Raw genomic sequence first — 12920 nt, forward strand, 5'->3', positions numbered from 1 at the left:
CAAAAATGACGTCGATGCTGCATCAACTTCAACCTTCGTCGTTTTTCTCTTCAACGCAAAAACGACAAGCCGTAACGTCCACACACAACCACGACAACAGGCGGCTGGCTGCTTGGTTTTTATTATTTACGGCGTTGAATCTGTTTATGCTGGCATAGCTACGTATGCTTATGTAAATAAGAACGGGTATTATCAGACCATACTTGCGTCAGGGACCCAGTATAAACACAGCCTAGTCGATGGTAAAACACCGCTTCCGGCAGCAAATATATCATACCACGCGCGTTCAGGGGCGTCGGACATATTTCATCTCATACTACAGCAGGATGGGGAAGAATTACGACTCCAGACCAAGGCATGGTGGAGGAGGCCAAGGAAATGCTGCGACCAGCAAACCACCGTTGACACACTTCCTTTGCATACCTCTGGTTAATAAAGCATCGATATACCAACTGGATAGCTCTTTGGCAGAGTTCAAATCATCAATTCCACTTGTACCCCCATCAGGTTCAGCGGCAGGACATGCCCCAGATACACCACTTGTACCCTATGGAGCCCTCCGGCCGCTTGGGACGCTGCATTTCACTCTAGGCGTTATGAGCCTGACCACACAAGAACGGCTAAGCGAAGCCTTGTCCTTCTTCCGGTCTCTTGACCTGGCCTTGATAATGCAAGAAGCAGAGCTAGAAGCCAAGCCACGCCAAACTTTTCATAAAGATAGCTTAGGCGGACCGTTGTCAATCGATCTAGTTTCACTACATGCTCTTCCAAAAGTTCGAGCTGCCACAATTCTTCATGCTTCGCCGCTTGATAATACAGGCCGTCTGTATCCGTTTTGCGTGAAGCTACGGGATAGGTTTATAGAGGCTGGGTTCATGCATCGTGATATTACCAAGGCCAACCCTCGCAATAAGACGGCTAGTGGCAGAGAAAGTATTGACCGCGGTGAAAGCTCCAGGAATAACGGTCTGTCTACCCAACCAAAAGACACTACGGAGGGAAACGGAGGTCAAGAAGGCGACACTGCTAGCAGCATCCAAGCTGCGGATCCAAGTGTTATAGAGAGTAAACCGCGCCCTCTACTTCTCCATGCAACCATCGCCAATACCATATATCTTGGGAAAAGAAGGGGCACTGCTCAACAGGGTGGCAGAGGGTCCAGAGGAAAAGAAAAGTCAGTATTTACCTTTGACGCAACTGAGCTACTGGAGATGTTTGCGGGAAGCCAGCCAAAGCCACACCATACCATCGTTTCCAAGGATGCCAAGGGCAAAGAGACGCAGACTGCCCATGAACCGTTCAACTGGGCAAAAGACATTCCCATTGACAGAATATGCATTTGCGAGATGGGTGCAAAGACAGTACCTCATGATGAGGAGAAAGGTGGCCCAGTACTTGGACAGGAATATAGAATAATTGAACAGCGAAAACTTGACTTTCAGGTATGATGAGGCCAATTAAGACCTCGGAGTGTATCATATTTATCAAATTGGACGAGCGGGTAACAGGCATTATTTTATTTAAACCTACATTTCACATAAGATATATACTGACACTGTCGAAACCGACTAACTCCATGAATGCTGTTCCATCGAACGCCAGGGCACAGTTGTCACTGAAATGGCGGTTAGATAGATAAATATAAAACATGCTTAAACACAATCTGTGCAGGATATATTCAAATAACCATGGCATCAGGTCCCAACCTACCCTATATATCATTCTCAACCGAGGCGTGCCACCCTCTACCTCACTCTACCCATAAGCGTATCCGGGCCCATCTCAACGGAGAGCTCGGCAGCCTTAGCCTTGATAGCGCTGACCATCGACCTCTCAAAGTCATCTCTGCATCGTAGCACAGCCTCGACCCAAGAGAGTTGTAAATCCCAGTACTCGGTTTTGAAGCCTTCGTACACCACCACGACACCGGCCTTGTCTGCCTCGAGCAAGCGTACAAGCCAGTCAACGAGCCTCCAGCGATCCTTGATACCCCCACCAAAGGACTCGGGGAATTTCTGGAAGAAGCCAAAAACGGTAAGCACATCGTCCTTGAACTTCTCGGTATACGGGTCCTGACGACGGAATTTAGCTCCTCGGTTACGGATGGAGGATAGGTAGTGGACCAGGAGCTCGTCTGAGATTTCTTCAACGAGGATATCTCGTAGACTTGGGTGGAGGACGGAATGGTAGTCGCTGATGTAGTCTTCGAAAGTGGAGATCATGCGCTTCATGGCGAATTCGCCGTACCATTTCTGGGTGAAGAATTCAGGTAAAGTGGTGCGGAAGTCGACGGAGAAGATGAGGTCGATGAAGACGGAGATGCAGTGGGTTCCCAGGTCGACGTAGCCGTCTCGTAGGATCGCTAGTTCGTTGGATGCCTGTGCGGTGAGGTACTTGTCTGTGACGAGCGGTTCGAAGTCACGGTTGAAGCGAGTCAAGTGGCCGAGTTGGCCTGATGCATCGTTGTCGTCAATACATGCGATCTGGTCGTTGGCAACGGCGATAAGCCAGTCCTGGAACTGTTGTAGGCTCTCGGGCTGATCGGTGGTGGGTGACTTGTACTTTGCACACTCTTCGTCCAGCATCGCCTGCCACATCGACTGCCGCGTTCTCAGGGAGCGGAACATGGCGTCCACCACACCCTCGGCCACGTCTGTTCTCTGAGAAGCGCCAGCCGCCTGAAGCTGTTCGTGAATCATCCGCCACATATCTCCCAGAGTCTTGGTGCGGAAGTATCCCTCGGGGTTAGTATCTAGAGAATCCATATCGCGGTCCAGGAATGCCCGTTTGTCGGTATTGAACATGCGGTCCATCCATTCGTCCAGCGCCTTGACGATGAGGTTTCTCCAGTCCTGTACGAGTTCTCCCTCACGGTCATCAAGGACGTTGGGGACAAGTTCGGATGCCTCCCAGCCTAGCTTCTTCATTTTCTTGTAGTATTTCTCTGACCAGTTGATGATGGCAAGCATATTCGCAGCCGGCATCTGCGGGTCATCGACGAACTCGATAAGCCAGTCGTGCATCATCCTGTGGTATATGTCTGTATATGTCTTGAATATCTTCCACTTCTTAGGCACCAGCGTTTGCATTCCTTGCTTGACGGTGAACAGGTCGTTGAAGAACCACTTGAAGCTCTTTTCCAGTCTGTCAGGGTCATCCAAGAACTCTTGCTTCGAGTTTTCAAAGTTCGGCTGCGCATACAGCTCGATACTCTTTAGGAAGTTCTCCTTGTAGCCCCTTATCGTCTTGGGCCCGATATTCATAGACTTGAACCTGCTGGCGAGGTATTCATGGTCCTTCTGGGCGTCTTGTAGAGCCCTGACTTTGGCATCGTTCTTCTCTTCGTTAGCAATGACGACGGCCAGCCTGACCACCATACTACGATTATCAGACTGAATGAGAGGGATGATATTCATGCAGGCCGTCCCCAGATGGTCGTCGAACCACTCAATAGCCGGATCCAGCCCTTCGAACAGTTCAGTCAGAGTCGCCTCGCTGCTCTTATCCTTGGCTCTGCGAATCTGGTCCATGGCTTCATCCCGAAAGTCACGGAGACGGGAGATGGCCATGTGTATGTTGAGCAAGTTAGGCTGATTCTCCATGTCCCCGTCGTCCTCTCTCAACAGCCGCTCGACCTCAGCCACATCATTATGGAAGGTCTCCATGCCCTTCTTCATGAAGAGAACTGCTTCAAAATTCCTCTGTATCTTCGCCAGCTTGTCTATCTGTGCGAAATCGCCCAGCGCAGACTGTGACTCCGCCCAGAGCTTGTCTATCCCCTGGGGCCCCATCTTTGCATCCATGATCTGACGCCGGCCTTCCGCCAGGTCAGCCAGACTCCGCTGCACCAGCTCAAGCTGGTCCCGTAGGCCTTCCCGAAGCTGCGAGTCGACGTCCTCCTTTTTTCTGGTATATTCGGCCTTGAGGACTGTGATCTTCTCCAGGTCTTCGGGGTGGCGCAACAGGTCCTCCAGCCGGGGTACCACCAGGGTACCGTCCGAGCCGTTCTCGTCTGCCATGTTTGCGATCAGTTGGGCTATTCTCGATGAAGAACCACTAGCAGGGGCGGTGATTGTCAATTCTGAGTCTGGTTTGTATGGCCGTTCGGGAGAAGGATCATTGCCGGCTGCTGCCTTGGTCAGGCCAGCAGAGGAAACCGAGTCGGTGCTGCAGTTCGTCAGCGGAGGCGTGAGGGTCGGAGTCGCAGGTGAAGCCGCAGTCACTGTTCGTAGTGCAGACGGTGACCTAAGAACAGCAGCAGCAGCAGCTTTCCATCGAGAGTGCTGGGGAGGAGGGGAATGCGATCTATCACCGCCGCCAAAGTCGAACGGGCTGCTTGGCCTGGCTGTACTGTTTAGACGGCTGAGTATCGTCTGCAGCGACCTTGACGAGCTTCCCGCTGGCTTTGTAGGCTCCTCTATCTGCTCGTTCTCGAGTGCCCTCCGTAGTTCTCCCCGTAGCTCGTCCTGCTGATGCTCTATAGATCGAGTCAATCGGCTGCCCTCGCGACCAGACTCGATGCGCCGTGTCTTCTCGGGACTCTTCTCCTGCTTCTCGCCTGCAGAACCCTTCGCAGCGTCGATGTTCTTCTCAAACGCAGCTCGTCTTTGCGCCACAGACGGAATCGACCCTGGCAAGAGGCTGAGTCGACCCTTGCGACGGTCCATGGTTGCTTTTTTTTTTCTCAGGCGGACAATCGATGTTCCGCTATGATTTTTGAACGAAACAGCTTCGATTCGCGGATGAAGAGAGTCAATTGCACTTTGGTTTAAAACGATCGTTCGATAGAAGGGATATCGTTGCAGTCTGTTGGTTTCCTCGACTGTTGCGGTCTGTTTTATCGTTGCATCTCAACGTCTTCGTCTCGATAGCGACGTGTTGCGAGCCCTTTCGACCGACGAGCACCTGGAATGTCGTGACAGGATATAAATCCGGACGAAACGGGACTGAAGAGCTTAACGAAGGAGACTCTCAAGCTGTTTGTGCGAATCGAGGGACTCAAGCCGGCGAAGCTGCTCTCTTGTCAGGACGGACTTTGACTCGGGCATCAAGATATCGCGGAGAGAACCACCACCGAACGCCTGAAGAGAATAAAGAACGAGCAAGAGCCTTGTGGAAGTGAGATATCAACACTGAAAAGAGGAGATCAAAGAGTAAAGGGCTCGATTGTGTCGTTGGCCTCACTTGCAAGCATCAAAATCAACACTTCGGCTTCAATATCAATATCGACATCGACACCACCATGACCTACTTCCGCATAACGCTCATACGCTCTGCCATCGGCCTACCGCGCCGCACCACAGGCGTCCTGCACGCTCTCGGCCTCAAGAAACGAATGGCTACGGTGTTCTACCCCGTTAGTCGAGATGTAGCAGGTCAGATCATGAAAGTCAAGGAACTCGTCTCGGTCAAGGAGGTTGATCAGCCGTTGACCAAGGAGCAGCTACATCTGGAGAGGAAGCCGGATCCAGGATATTACGTTGAGAAGAGAGGGGAGGATGTCTTTAGAGAGAAGAGGGCGGCTTGACAGATGTTATATGGACTTTAAGGCAGAGGCTTGAAGGAGTTTATATGTGGTCTTTAGAGGCTGATGTATTATAGAAATGCATTTTTTTTTTGTCTTATCTGTTTATACCTTTAATGAAGGCTTTTAGGGGAGCAGAGACATGAACATGTACAGAAGTTGTGTTAACAATAGTTTATAAACACACGTTTGCCTGCGTTATCAGCAAGCAGCACCCGAAGAATATACAATGTCTGGTTTAGAGACTGGTAAGGTTAGATTATAGGTAAAGTTGGTGTTCAGTCCAGAGTTATAGGTCCCAAGAATAAAATGCAGTCCATAATGATAGGCCAGGTCCGAGGATAAAATGCAGTCCAGAGGTATCGGTCCAAGAGTAGATCTCGCCCAGAGTTATAGGTCAAGGGTAGGATCAGTTGACGTAGAGAGTATCCAAGAAGCCCTCGGCCAGACGGCGGACGATGCTCTTGTCTGGAATGCTTCCAGCAACACCGTACAAGGCCGAAGTATCGCCTCGTTTCTTCTCGACCTTGATACCGGCGGCCTTCCTCTCCGCGATCTTAGTCAGTTCTTGCTGTACGACGGTGGTGAGGTCTTCTATTAGCTTGTCGACGGCGTTGGCAGTCGGCAGGGTAAAGGCAACGTGCATTGCTGGCGGCGACTGGAGGGCGTTCAGGTGCCAGCCCATATTGGACATGGCATCCGCAACGTCATAGATGTCGACTTCTGGATTCGTGGAGGTGAATCCGACGACGCTGACCATGGGCCGGCCGACGACCTCAAGCGTGGACGAGAGGCCGGGGTTCTTACGAACGGCAGCCTCGAACTTTCTGGCGGCGCTGATGATCTGGTGGCAGCTGTCGATGTAGCCCGACTCGCCGATGGCCATCATACTGGTCCAGCATCCGGCGATCAACGCTCCAGGACGGGAGCCAGCCATGGAAGGAGACGCGTAAACGCCACCAGGCCAGTTTGGCATGACGAAATACTGATAGGTGCGGTACGAGCGGTTGCGGTACAGGACGACCGAGCTTCCCTTGGGAGCAAACCCATACTTGTGAGTGTCGACACTGATACTGGTGACACCGGGCTGGCGGAAGTCAAAGCCGCCTTGTGCTTCATACGGGGAAGGGAAACCGGCCTTCTTGAGGAACGCAATCACGAAGGAGCCAAGACAACAGTCGACATGCAAGGGGATCTTGTATGTAACTGCCAACCGTGATAGGGCTGGGATATCATCCACCAGGCCGTGGGGGAAGTTAGGCGCCGATCCAACCAGCAGTACGGTGTTTGGGTTGATGAGACGGCGGACCGCCGAGACGTCAACGAGATAGCCCGGGCTTGGGCACGGCACAGAGTGGAACTTGATACCAAAGTACTTTGAGGCCTTGGTGAAGGCCGCATGGGCTGTTTCGGGCACGATCCTATCAAACGATTTAAGATTAGCGATTGACTCTAGGGTTGTTGTTTTTTTTTGCATCTGGGGTATTTTTTTTTCACATACATCTCTGGCTCGGTCACTCCCCGTTCAGCATATGCCTTTTGGCGAGCTGACAGACACGCCATCAGGATGGACTCCGTGCCGCCACTAGTAGTCACACCAGCAGAGCCGTCAGGGCCGTGAAACAAGTCCAAAACCTATGACCATCGTCAGCTATCGTTGATGCAAAAAGAAGAAAAATAAAAACGAAAAACGAAACAAGACTCACCATTGCAACAACCTCAGCCTCCATCTTCCTCACACCTGGGAAGACATCAGGGTGAATCGGGTTGGAAACAGCAAACTGGCCAAAGGCCTCGGTCTGCAGTTTCAACAGGTCCTCTCCGCCATGATACACGGCGCCACTGACCCGTCCATCCTCCCACATCGTATGCTTCATACCACCAAGCTTATCCAGCTCAGCGCGGACCTGATCATGGCTCATCCCTTTCTTAGGCAGACTCATGAACTTTATCATGCCCGGTTCCTGCGGTGCAAGCTTCTGCTCCAGCTTGGTGAGGGCGGTAGAAACCTGCTTGTCGACCTGGCTGCGCACGCCGGGGGCACGCAGGAAGAGGCCATAGAAGATCAGTCGGAGGTGTAGAAAGACATTTCGGATGCTGCCGAATATCCCGTAGCCGCGAATAGTGTAAAAGGACCTGCGTAGTAGACGGAGGAAGAAGACGAAGAAGACGAGGTTGCGGACTCTATTGACCGAGTTAGTAGGGGTCTGAGATGTCTGCCGCCGAAGAGGAGACTCACATGTCGAAATTCGATAGGGAGAAGACTGCGCCTGAGGTCGAGCGAGCGACAGACATCAGTTTAGCCTGCATGGCCATCGCCATGGGCAGAGCCTGAGCCATGACTGTGCTGTATGTGTATATATGTAACGAACGATAGATGGACTGTCTCGATGAGGCTCAGGCCGAGAGAGAAAAGCCGTTAGGGAGAAGAGAAGAAGACAAGCCGGGGCTTCTCCGCCTTATCGAGTTCCCTATGGACCTTCGATCGACTTGTTCACGCCGTCTCCTTGTTGGGGGTTCTTGTTGGCGGGCGAAGGGACGAAAGCTGCAGAAGTTCCGAGGTTCGCCAGAAGTGCTTCTTGCAGACGGGCAAGGGAGAGGAACACCTGGCAGTCGCTTCTTCCACCGCGACAGTAACGAGGGAAGAGAAACAGAGAGGAAGAAAAGCAGGCTCGCTCGGTGGTTAAGAAGGTCGAGCCAGCGCAGAGAAGAAGAAAAAACGTCGAGGTTTGAAAGTTGGTGAAATCGAAGAAGTTGAAGCCGCCAAGAAGGAAAAAAAGCGACAAAAACATGTGATGGACGAAGTTGAATCCTGGCGATTATAAGAAGTAGATATTACAGCGATACGCGGAAGAAGAAGAGTAGAAGTCTAGTTCTATGGAGACATTATAGTATTGTACAGCTTCGGGAGATCAGGATGGGCAAGCAGAATACTAGAAGTGCTCTGGATGGTGGTGGTTAGTAGGTAGAAGACGGGAGAGAGAGATCTAGCCGGTGACCTTGTAGATGCACTCGGCGAGACGCTTGACGTTGGCGGAGGTGATGCCGGCGACAGAGATACGGCCGTCCTTGGTGGCATAGACGGAGTGCTGCTGGCCGTTAGTCGAGTCCGTAGAAGGGGAAGAGAGGGCATCTTACCTCCTTGGAGAGCTTCTCCATCTGCTCTGGCTTGAGGCCGGTGTACGCAAACATTCCAATCTAGTTATTGTCAGATGGATATAGAGAGAAAGGGGCATAGAGAAGAGGGACATACCTGGGAGGTGATGTGGCTCCAGTCGTGCTTGCTGCCGAGCTGCTCGAGGTTGGACTTGAGCAGGGCTCTCATCTCGATGATGCGGTCGGCCATGCCCTTGAGCTCGCCGAGCCACTGCTTGTTGAGCTCCGGGTCGTTCATGATGGTCGAGGCGATGCGGGCTCCGTGGACGGGGGGGTTGGAGTAGAGCGGTCGAACGAGGATCTTGATCTGCGAGTCAACACGCTTCTTCTCCTCTGCGGACTCACACGCAACCGAGAACGCGCCCACACGCTCGCCATACAGTCCCTGCTCTCGTTAGCATCATACACTATACATATATATCCAGAGGCAAACACACCATGTTCTTGGCGAAGCTCTGGCAGAGGAGAAGGGGCATGCCCTGCTCGACAAAGTAGCGGAGAGCGTAGGCGTCCTTGTTGATGTCTCCGCTGGCAAAGCCCTGGTACGCCATGTCGAAGAAGGCAAAGTGGCCCTTGGACTTCATGACTTCGGCAATCTCCCTCCACTGAGGCTGGGTAGGGTCGATACCGGTCGGGTTGTGTGCGCAGGCGTGCAGGAGGAAGACGCTCTTCTCGGGAGCAGCCTTCATGTCCGCGATGAGGCCCTCAAAGTCGAGCCCGATGGTCTCCTTGTTGTAGTATCTGTACTTTTCGACCTGGAGGCCTGCGTCCTTGAAGACGGCGCCGTGGTTGGCCCAGCTCGGGGTAGGGATGTAGATGGTCTTGCCGTGGGGGTAGAAGCGCTCGATGAAGGCGGCGGCGACTCGCAGGGCACCGGTGCCGGAGATGGTCTGGGTGATGGCGATGCGGCCGTCCTTGATGGCGGCGCTGTCCTTGCCGTACGCGAGCTCTGCGGCGGACTTGGTGAAGGCCGGGACACCGGTGATGCCGGCGTACTCTTTGTCCATGCTGGCATTGACCACCTTGGCCTCAGCGGCCTTGACGGACGGCAGCACATATGGCTTTCCCTGGTCGTCCCCTGCTTTCGTCAGCCTCTCTCTCATAGCTGTAGATAGCTATAGCTACAACTGTAGTAGATGTAGAGACAAACATACGGTAAGCTCCTACACCGAGGTTGATCTTCTCCTTGAAAGAATCCGCCTTGAAGGCCTCAGTGATGCCCAAGATAGCGTCCTACAGCATCAATTAGCCATCTCCCGCCCTTCTACCGTCTTCTATACGAGGAGTATACTAACCGGAGGTCCCTGGGGCACAGCTCCCCAGGTCGAGGCCTGTCGAGCCCCAGCAACGAGGAAGCGTCTGCCGGCCACGGATCGACCGGCTATCCGTAGAGAAGAGAGCATTGTGATTGAAGCAGAGCAAAGCAAAGAAGCAACCTAGAGAAGAAGAGGTCGACTGGCTGATAGTCGCTGGCTGTGTCGATGGTCTCGTTTAGTGAAGTTGGTTTTGGACTAAGAGATTTTCCGTTGTAGCCAAAAGGCGCAAAACTTGGCTGGAACATGGAAACGCCGCGCCGAGCATGTTGGTAGATCTGCGTACGCAGTAGATGGTAGAAGATGATGGTAGATGATGGTAGATGACGGTAGATGATGGTGAGTAGAAGAGAGTAAGGTAGAAGACGGTAGACAGCAGAGTAGAGATGAGTGGAGAGTCAACTTCCACTCAACCGCCTTCACCGTGACGTGAAGATCAGAGATACAGACTTCGCCAGGATGCTCTACTCTGAACTATTATTATGTACAGTAAGGATTGGATGCGACGGAGTCTCCCCGCAAAGCATATCGAGCCGTCTCCATGAAACGGCTGCGGTTGAGATACAGAAGATACCACGCAAGCCAGGAGACAGGATACGTCGAAGATACCACGGCAGACAGGAGACGGCAGACAGAAGATGGCAGACAGGATATCGAGACACGGTATGGAGGACGGGGACTGCTTGGATACCATGGATGCCTGTGAATATGGAGAACTCTGTGCTGACAGCTCGACAGTTAGTGGCCTGACCGACGCAGCGATATCCAACGAGCAACCCGTTTCATCGTGCCGGGACATGCTGTGATCGGGGATCAGCCTGTCCTGATCACTGCCTTTGACGCTAGGAATCTTGTCGATGGATGCTACGTCCGGCGCGGAATGCGGGTGCTGGACATGGGAGACATGCTCTGGTCCAGGGCAGGCCTTCATGCTTAATCTCTACTTTATATATATATATATCCAGAGTATAGGCAGGCAAGGGTGGGAAAAGAAGCATTTTCCGGCAGATAAGCCTCATGCTGGTGCCGACGTGTCTTCCATGGATGCGCATATACCGTTATACAGGATATACGGTCAGGATGTCCATTCGATCCTTATATGAAAAAAAAAACAACAGCATGACAACCCCCTAATAGCCAGAACGCGATCAGATCTCCGAAACAAGCCACAGGGACAATCGAAGAAGCAACGAGAGGGAGAGAAACCGCCCACCGCACGAAACTATCACGGTGGCTTTTCCTTCGCCAAATGTTTGCTTGCTGGCAGAGAGAGAGAAGAAAAAGGATGAACATCTCATCCATCCTCCCCGGGGTCTGAGCGCAGGTCTATCGCTGTTATAATTCTTTTTTCCTCTCTGCATCGTCCTGCACTTCCTGCATCATAAGATATATAACTCTCTGGCCCATACGGGTCAAAAAAGGGCTTTAGCGTGCCACGATTGACATCCGATCGATCTTAGCGAAACTTCCATGTCCGGTCGAATAGAGACGGGCCGGCGTTCGGAGTAAGGAGAGGAAAAGTGATATTGATCGATGGCGGTCTGAGAAGGGAATGTGTTCGCTTCCGTAGACGACGCCACCTTGTCCCTTTTTTTTTTTTTTTTTTCGAACCATGGCCATCTCAAATCCGTGTCAGTGTAACGGAAGGGAGAAGTGATATTCAACCAAGAGCCCTTATTTTTGGTCCCTTTTTTCCTAACGCCATGGCAAGCTGGGCTTGATGGTGTGGTGTGGCTCACGGTGGCCCCATGGGCTAGCACCGCTCTAACCATCCCATCACTCCCTATACTATGTACTACTACTCGCCTTCTGGTCAGTTTTCTCCTTCTCCGTCCCTTTCTCGAAGGCTTCTAGAAACAAGCCACGTGTGGACTCCGCAAAAAGGGCTGTCCCTGGCTATAGAGTCGCAGATATATAGCGACTAGTTACTGATAACGGATTACACTCGGAGAACGGAGAAAGGGGGGCAGGAAGATGCTGTGTGTACCGTTGGATAGCGACTGGGAGCAGCCGGCCACGTTCGGCGAATGCGTCCATCGAACGACACTCTTCTACTGGCAGGCACTTTCGTCTGGTGTGATGCTATAGCAGGACGATAATAACATGGCCAGGCAGGGATCTGCCGTTGGCTTGAACACCCAGGGAGACAAGGACCCCCTTCTGGCGCACAGGGCTAGCGCTGAGGGGGGGGGATGTGGGAGAAGAACCAGAAGACGAGGAGGAAAAAGCAAGGAGAAGGGGTGGGGGGTCCAAAAAGAAGGATGAACGAAGATCACAGGCAGTGTGTGTCCTCTCTTTGCTTCTTTTATGAAACGGGCGTCTTTCTTTACACGTATACTTTACGCTCCGGCCGTGAAACAATGGCGCAAATTAGATGGAATTGGGCAAGCTCAGCCACATGAAGACAAGACGGAAAAAGAAAAGAGAACGAAGGGGAGAAGAGAAGGGCTAGACAGGACAGGACAGTCGGAGGCGTTGCGTGAGTTTTGGGGAGAGGCAGAAGAGACAGTTGCTTCGTATCTCCGACCTTACTGCGGTGGCGAGCAGAGCATGAGTGAAGGTGGACTTGGCTGATCAAGGCGTCTCTCCATAACGCTGGAGTCTTTTCTTCTTCTTCCTCCATCGACCTTTTTGCGTCTCTATGGACGGAGCTGATGGAAGAGGAAGGTCGAACGAGCAGGGTCCCAACCCGAACGACTTTATACATGGTATGCTCCGTCCATACTGTGTAGAGCCAGCAGAGAGAGACGAGGAGATGGGCTTGGAGAAATAAGCATCGTATGCATGCCGTTGGACCTAGTGGGCACCAGCGTTTCAACACATCCATGTCCTCCTCGTCCTCGACTCTCTCTCTCGTGCCCTTATCCCCTCTCTCTTCCACCCCCCTTGCCCAAGCGGGTTGAACGAACAACGAACAACGCACTGCA

General features: G+C 52.4%; 6 protein-coding genes across 6 annotated transcripts; 3 read left to right on the forward strand and 3 right to left on the reverse strand.

Annotated features, from left to right (window-relative positions):
- Positions 1-326: 326 nt before the first annotated feature.
- Positions 327-1448, forward strand: MCYG_06451 (conserved hypothetical protein; the record flags this gene model as incomplete). The annotated part of the gene is made up of 1 exon (XM_002844441.1): positions 327-1448. The coding sequence occupies one exon, from the start codon at positions 327-329 to the stop codon at positions 1446-1448; it is 1122 nt and encodes a 373-aa protein (XP_002844487.1).
- Positions 1449-1745: 297 nt separating this feature from the next.
- MCYG_06452 (conserved hypothetical protein) lies at positions 1746-4667 on the reverse strand (the record flags this gene model as incomplete). Its single annotated transcript, XM_002844442.1, has 1 exon — positions 1746-4667. The coding sequence occupies one exon, from the start codon at positions 4665-4667 to the stop codon at positions 1746-1748; it is 2922 nt and encodes a 973-aa protein (XP_002844488.1).
- Positions 4668-5242: 575 nt separating this feature from the next.
- On the forward strand, positions 5243-5527 carry MCYG_06453 (mitochondrial 54S ribosomal protein YmL33; the record flags this gene model as incomplete). The annotated part of the gene is made up of 1 exon (XM_002844443.1): positions 5243-5527. One exon carries the CDS (start codon positions 5243-5245, stop codon positions 5525-5527), a length of 285 nt encoding a protein of 94 aa, XP_002844489.1.
- A 406-nt stretch (positions 5528-5933) lies between these two features.
- MCYG_06454 (sphingosine-1-phosphate lyase) lies at positions 5934-7864 on the reverse strand (the record flags this gene model as incomplete). Its single annotated transcript, XM_002844444.1, has 4 exons — positions 5934-6945; positions 7026-7159; positions 7231-7708; positions 7764-7864. 4 exons carry the CDS (start codon positions 7862-7864, stop codon positions 5934-5936), a joined length of 1725 nt encoding a protein of 574 aa, XP_002844490.1.
- Positions 7865-8511: 647 nt separating this feature from the next.
- MCYG_06455 (aspartate aminotransferase) lies at positions 8512-10083 on the reverse strand (the record flags this gene model as incomplete). Its single annotated transcript, XM_002844445.1, has 6 exons — positions 8512-8616; positions 8663-8722; positions 8778-9065; positions 9118-9758; positions 9835-9913; positions 9976-10083. 6 exons carry the CDS (start codon positions 10081-10083, stop codon positions 8512-8514), a joined length of 1281 nt encoding a protein of 426 aa, XP_002844491.1.
- A 451-nt stretch (positions 10084-10534) lies between these two features.
- Positions 10535-10930, forward strand: MCYG_06456 (uncharacterized protein; the record flags this gene model as incomplete). Its single annotated transcript, XM_002844446.1, has 2 exons — positions 10535-10656; positions 10753-10930. 2 exons carry the CDS (start codon positions 10535-10537, stop codon positions 10928-10930), a joined length of 300 nt encoding a protein of 99 aa, XP_002844492.1.
- Positions 10931-12920: the final 1990 nt, after the last annotated feature.

This window comes from Microsporum canis, genomic scaffold, assembly GCF_000151145.1.
Source record: "Microsporum canis CBS 113480 supercont1.6 genomic scaffold, whole genome shotgun sequence".
NCBI lineage: Eukaryota > Fungi > Ascomycota > Eurotiomycetes > Onygenales > Arthrodermataceae > Microsporum > Microsporum canis.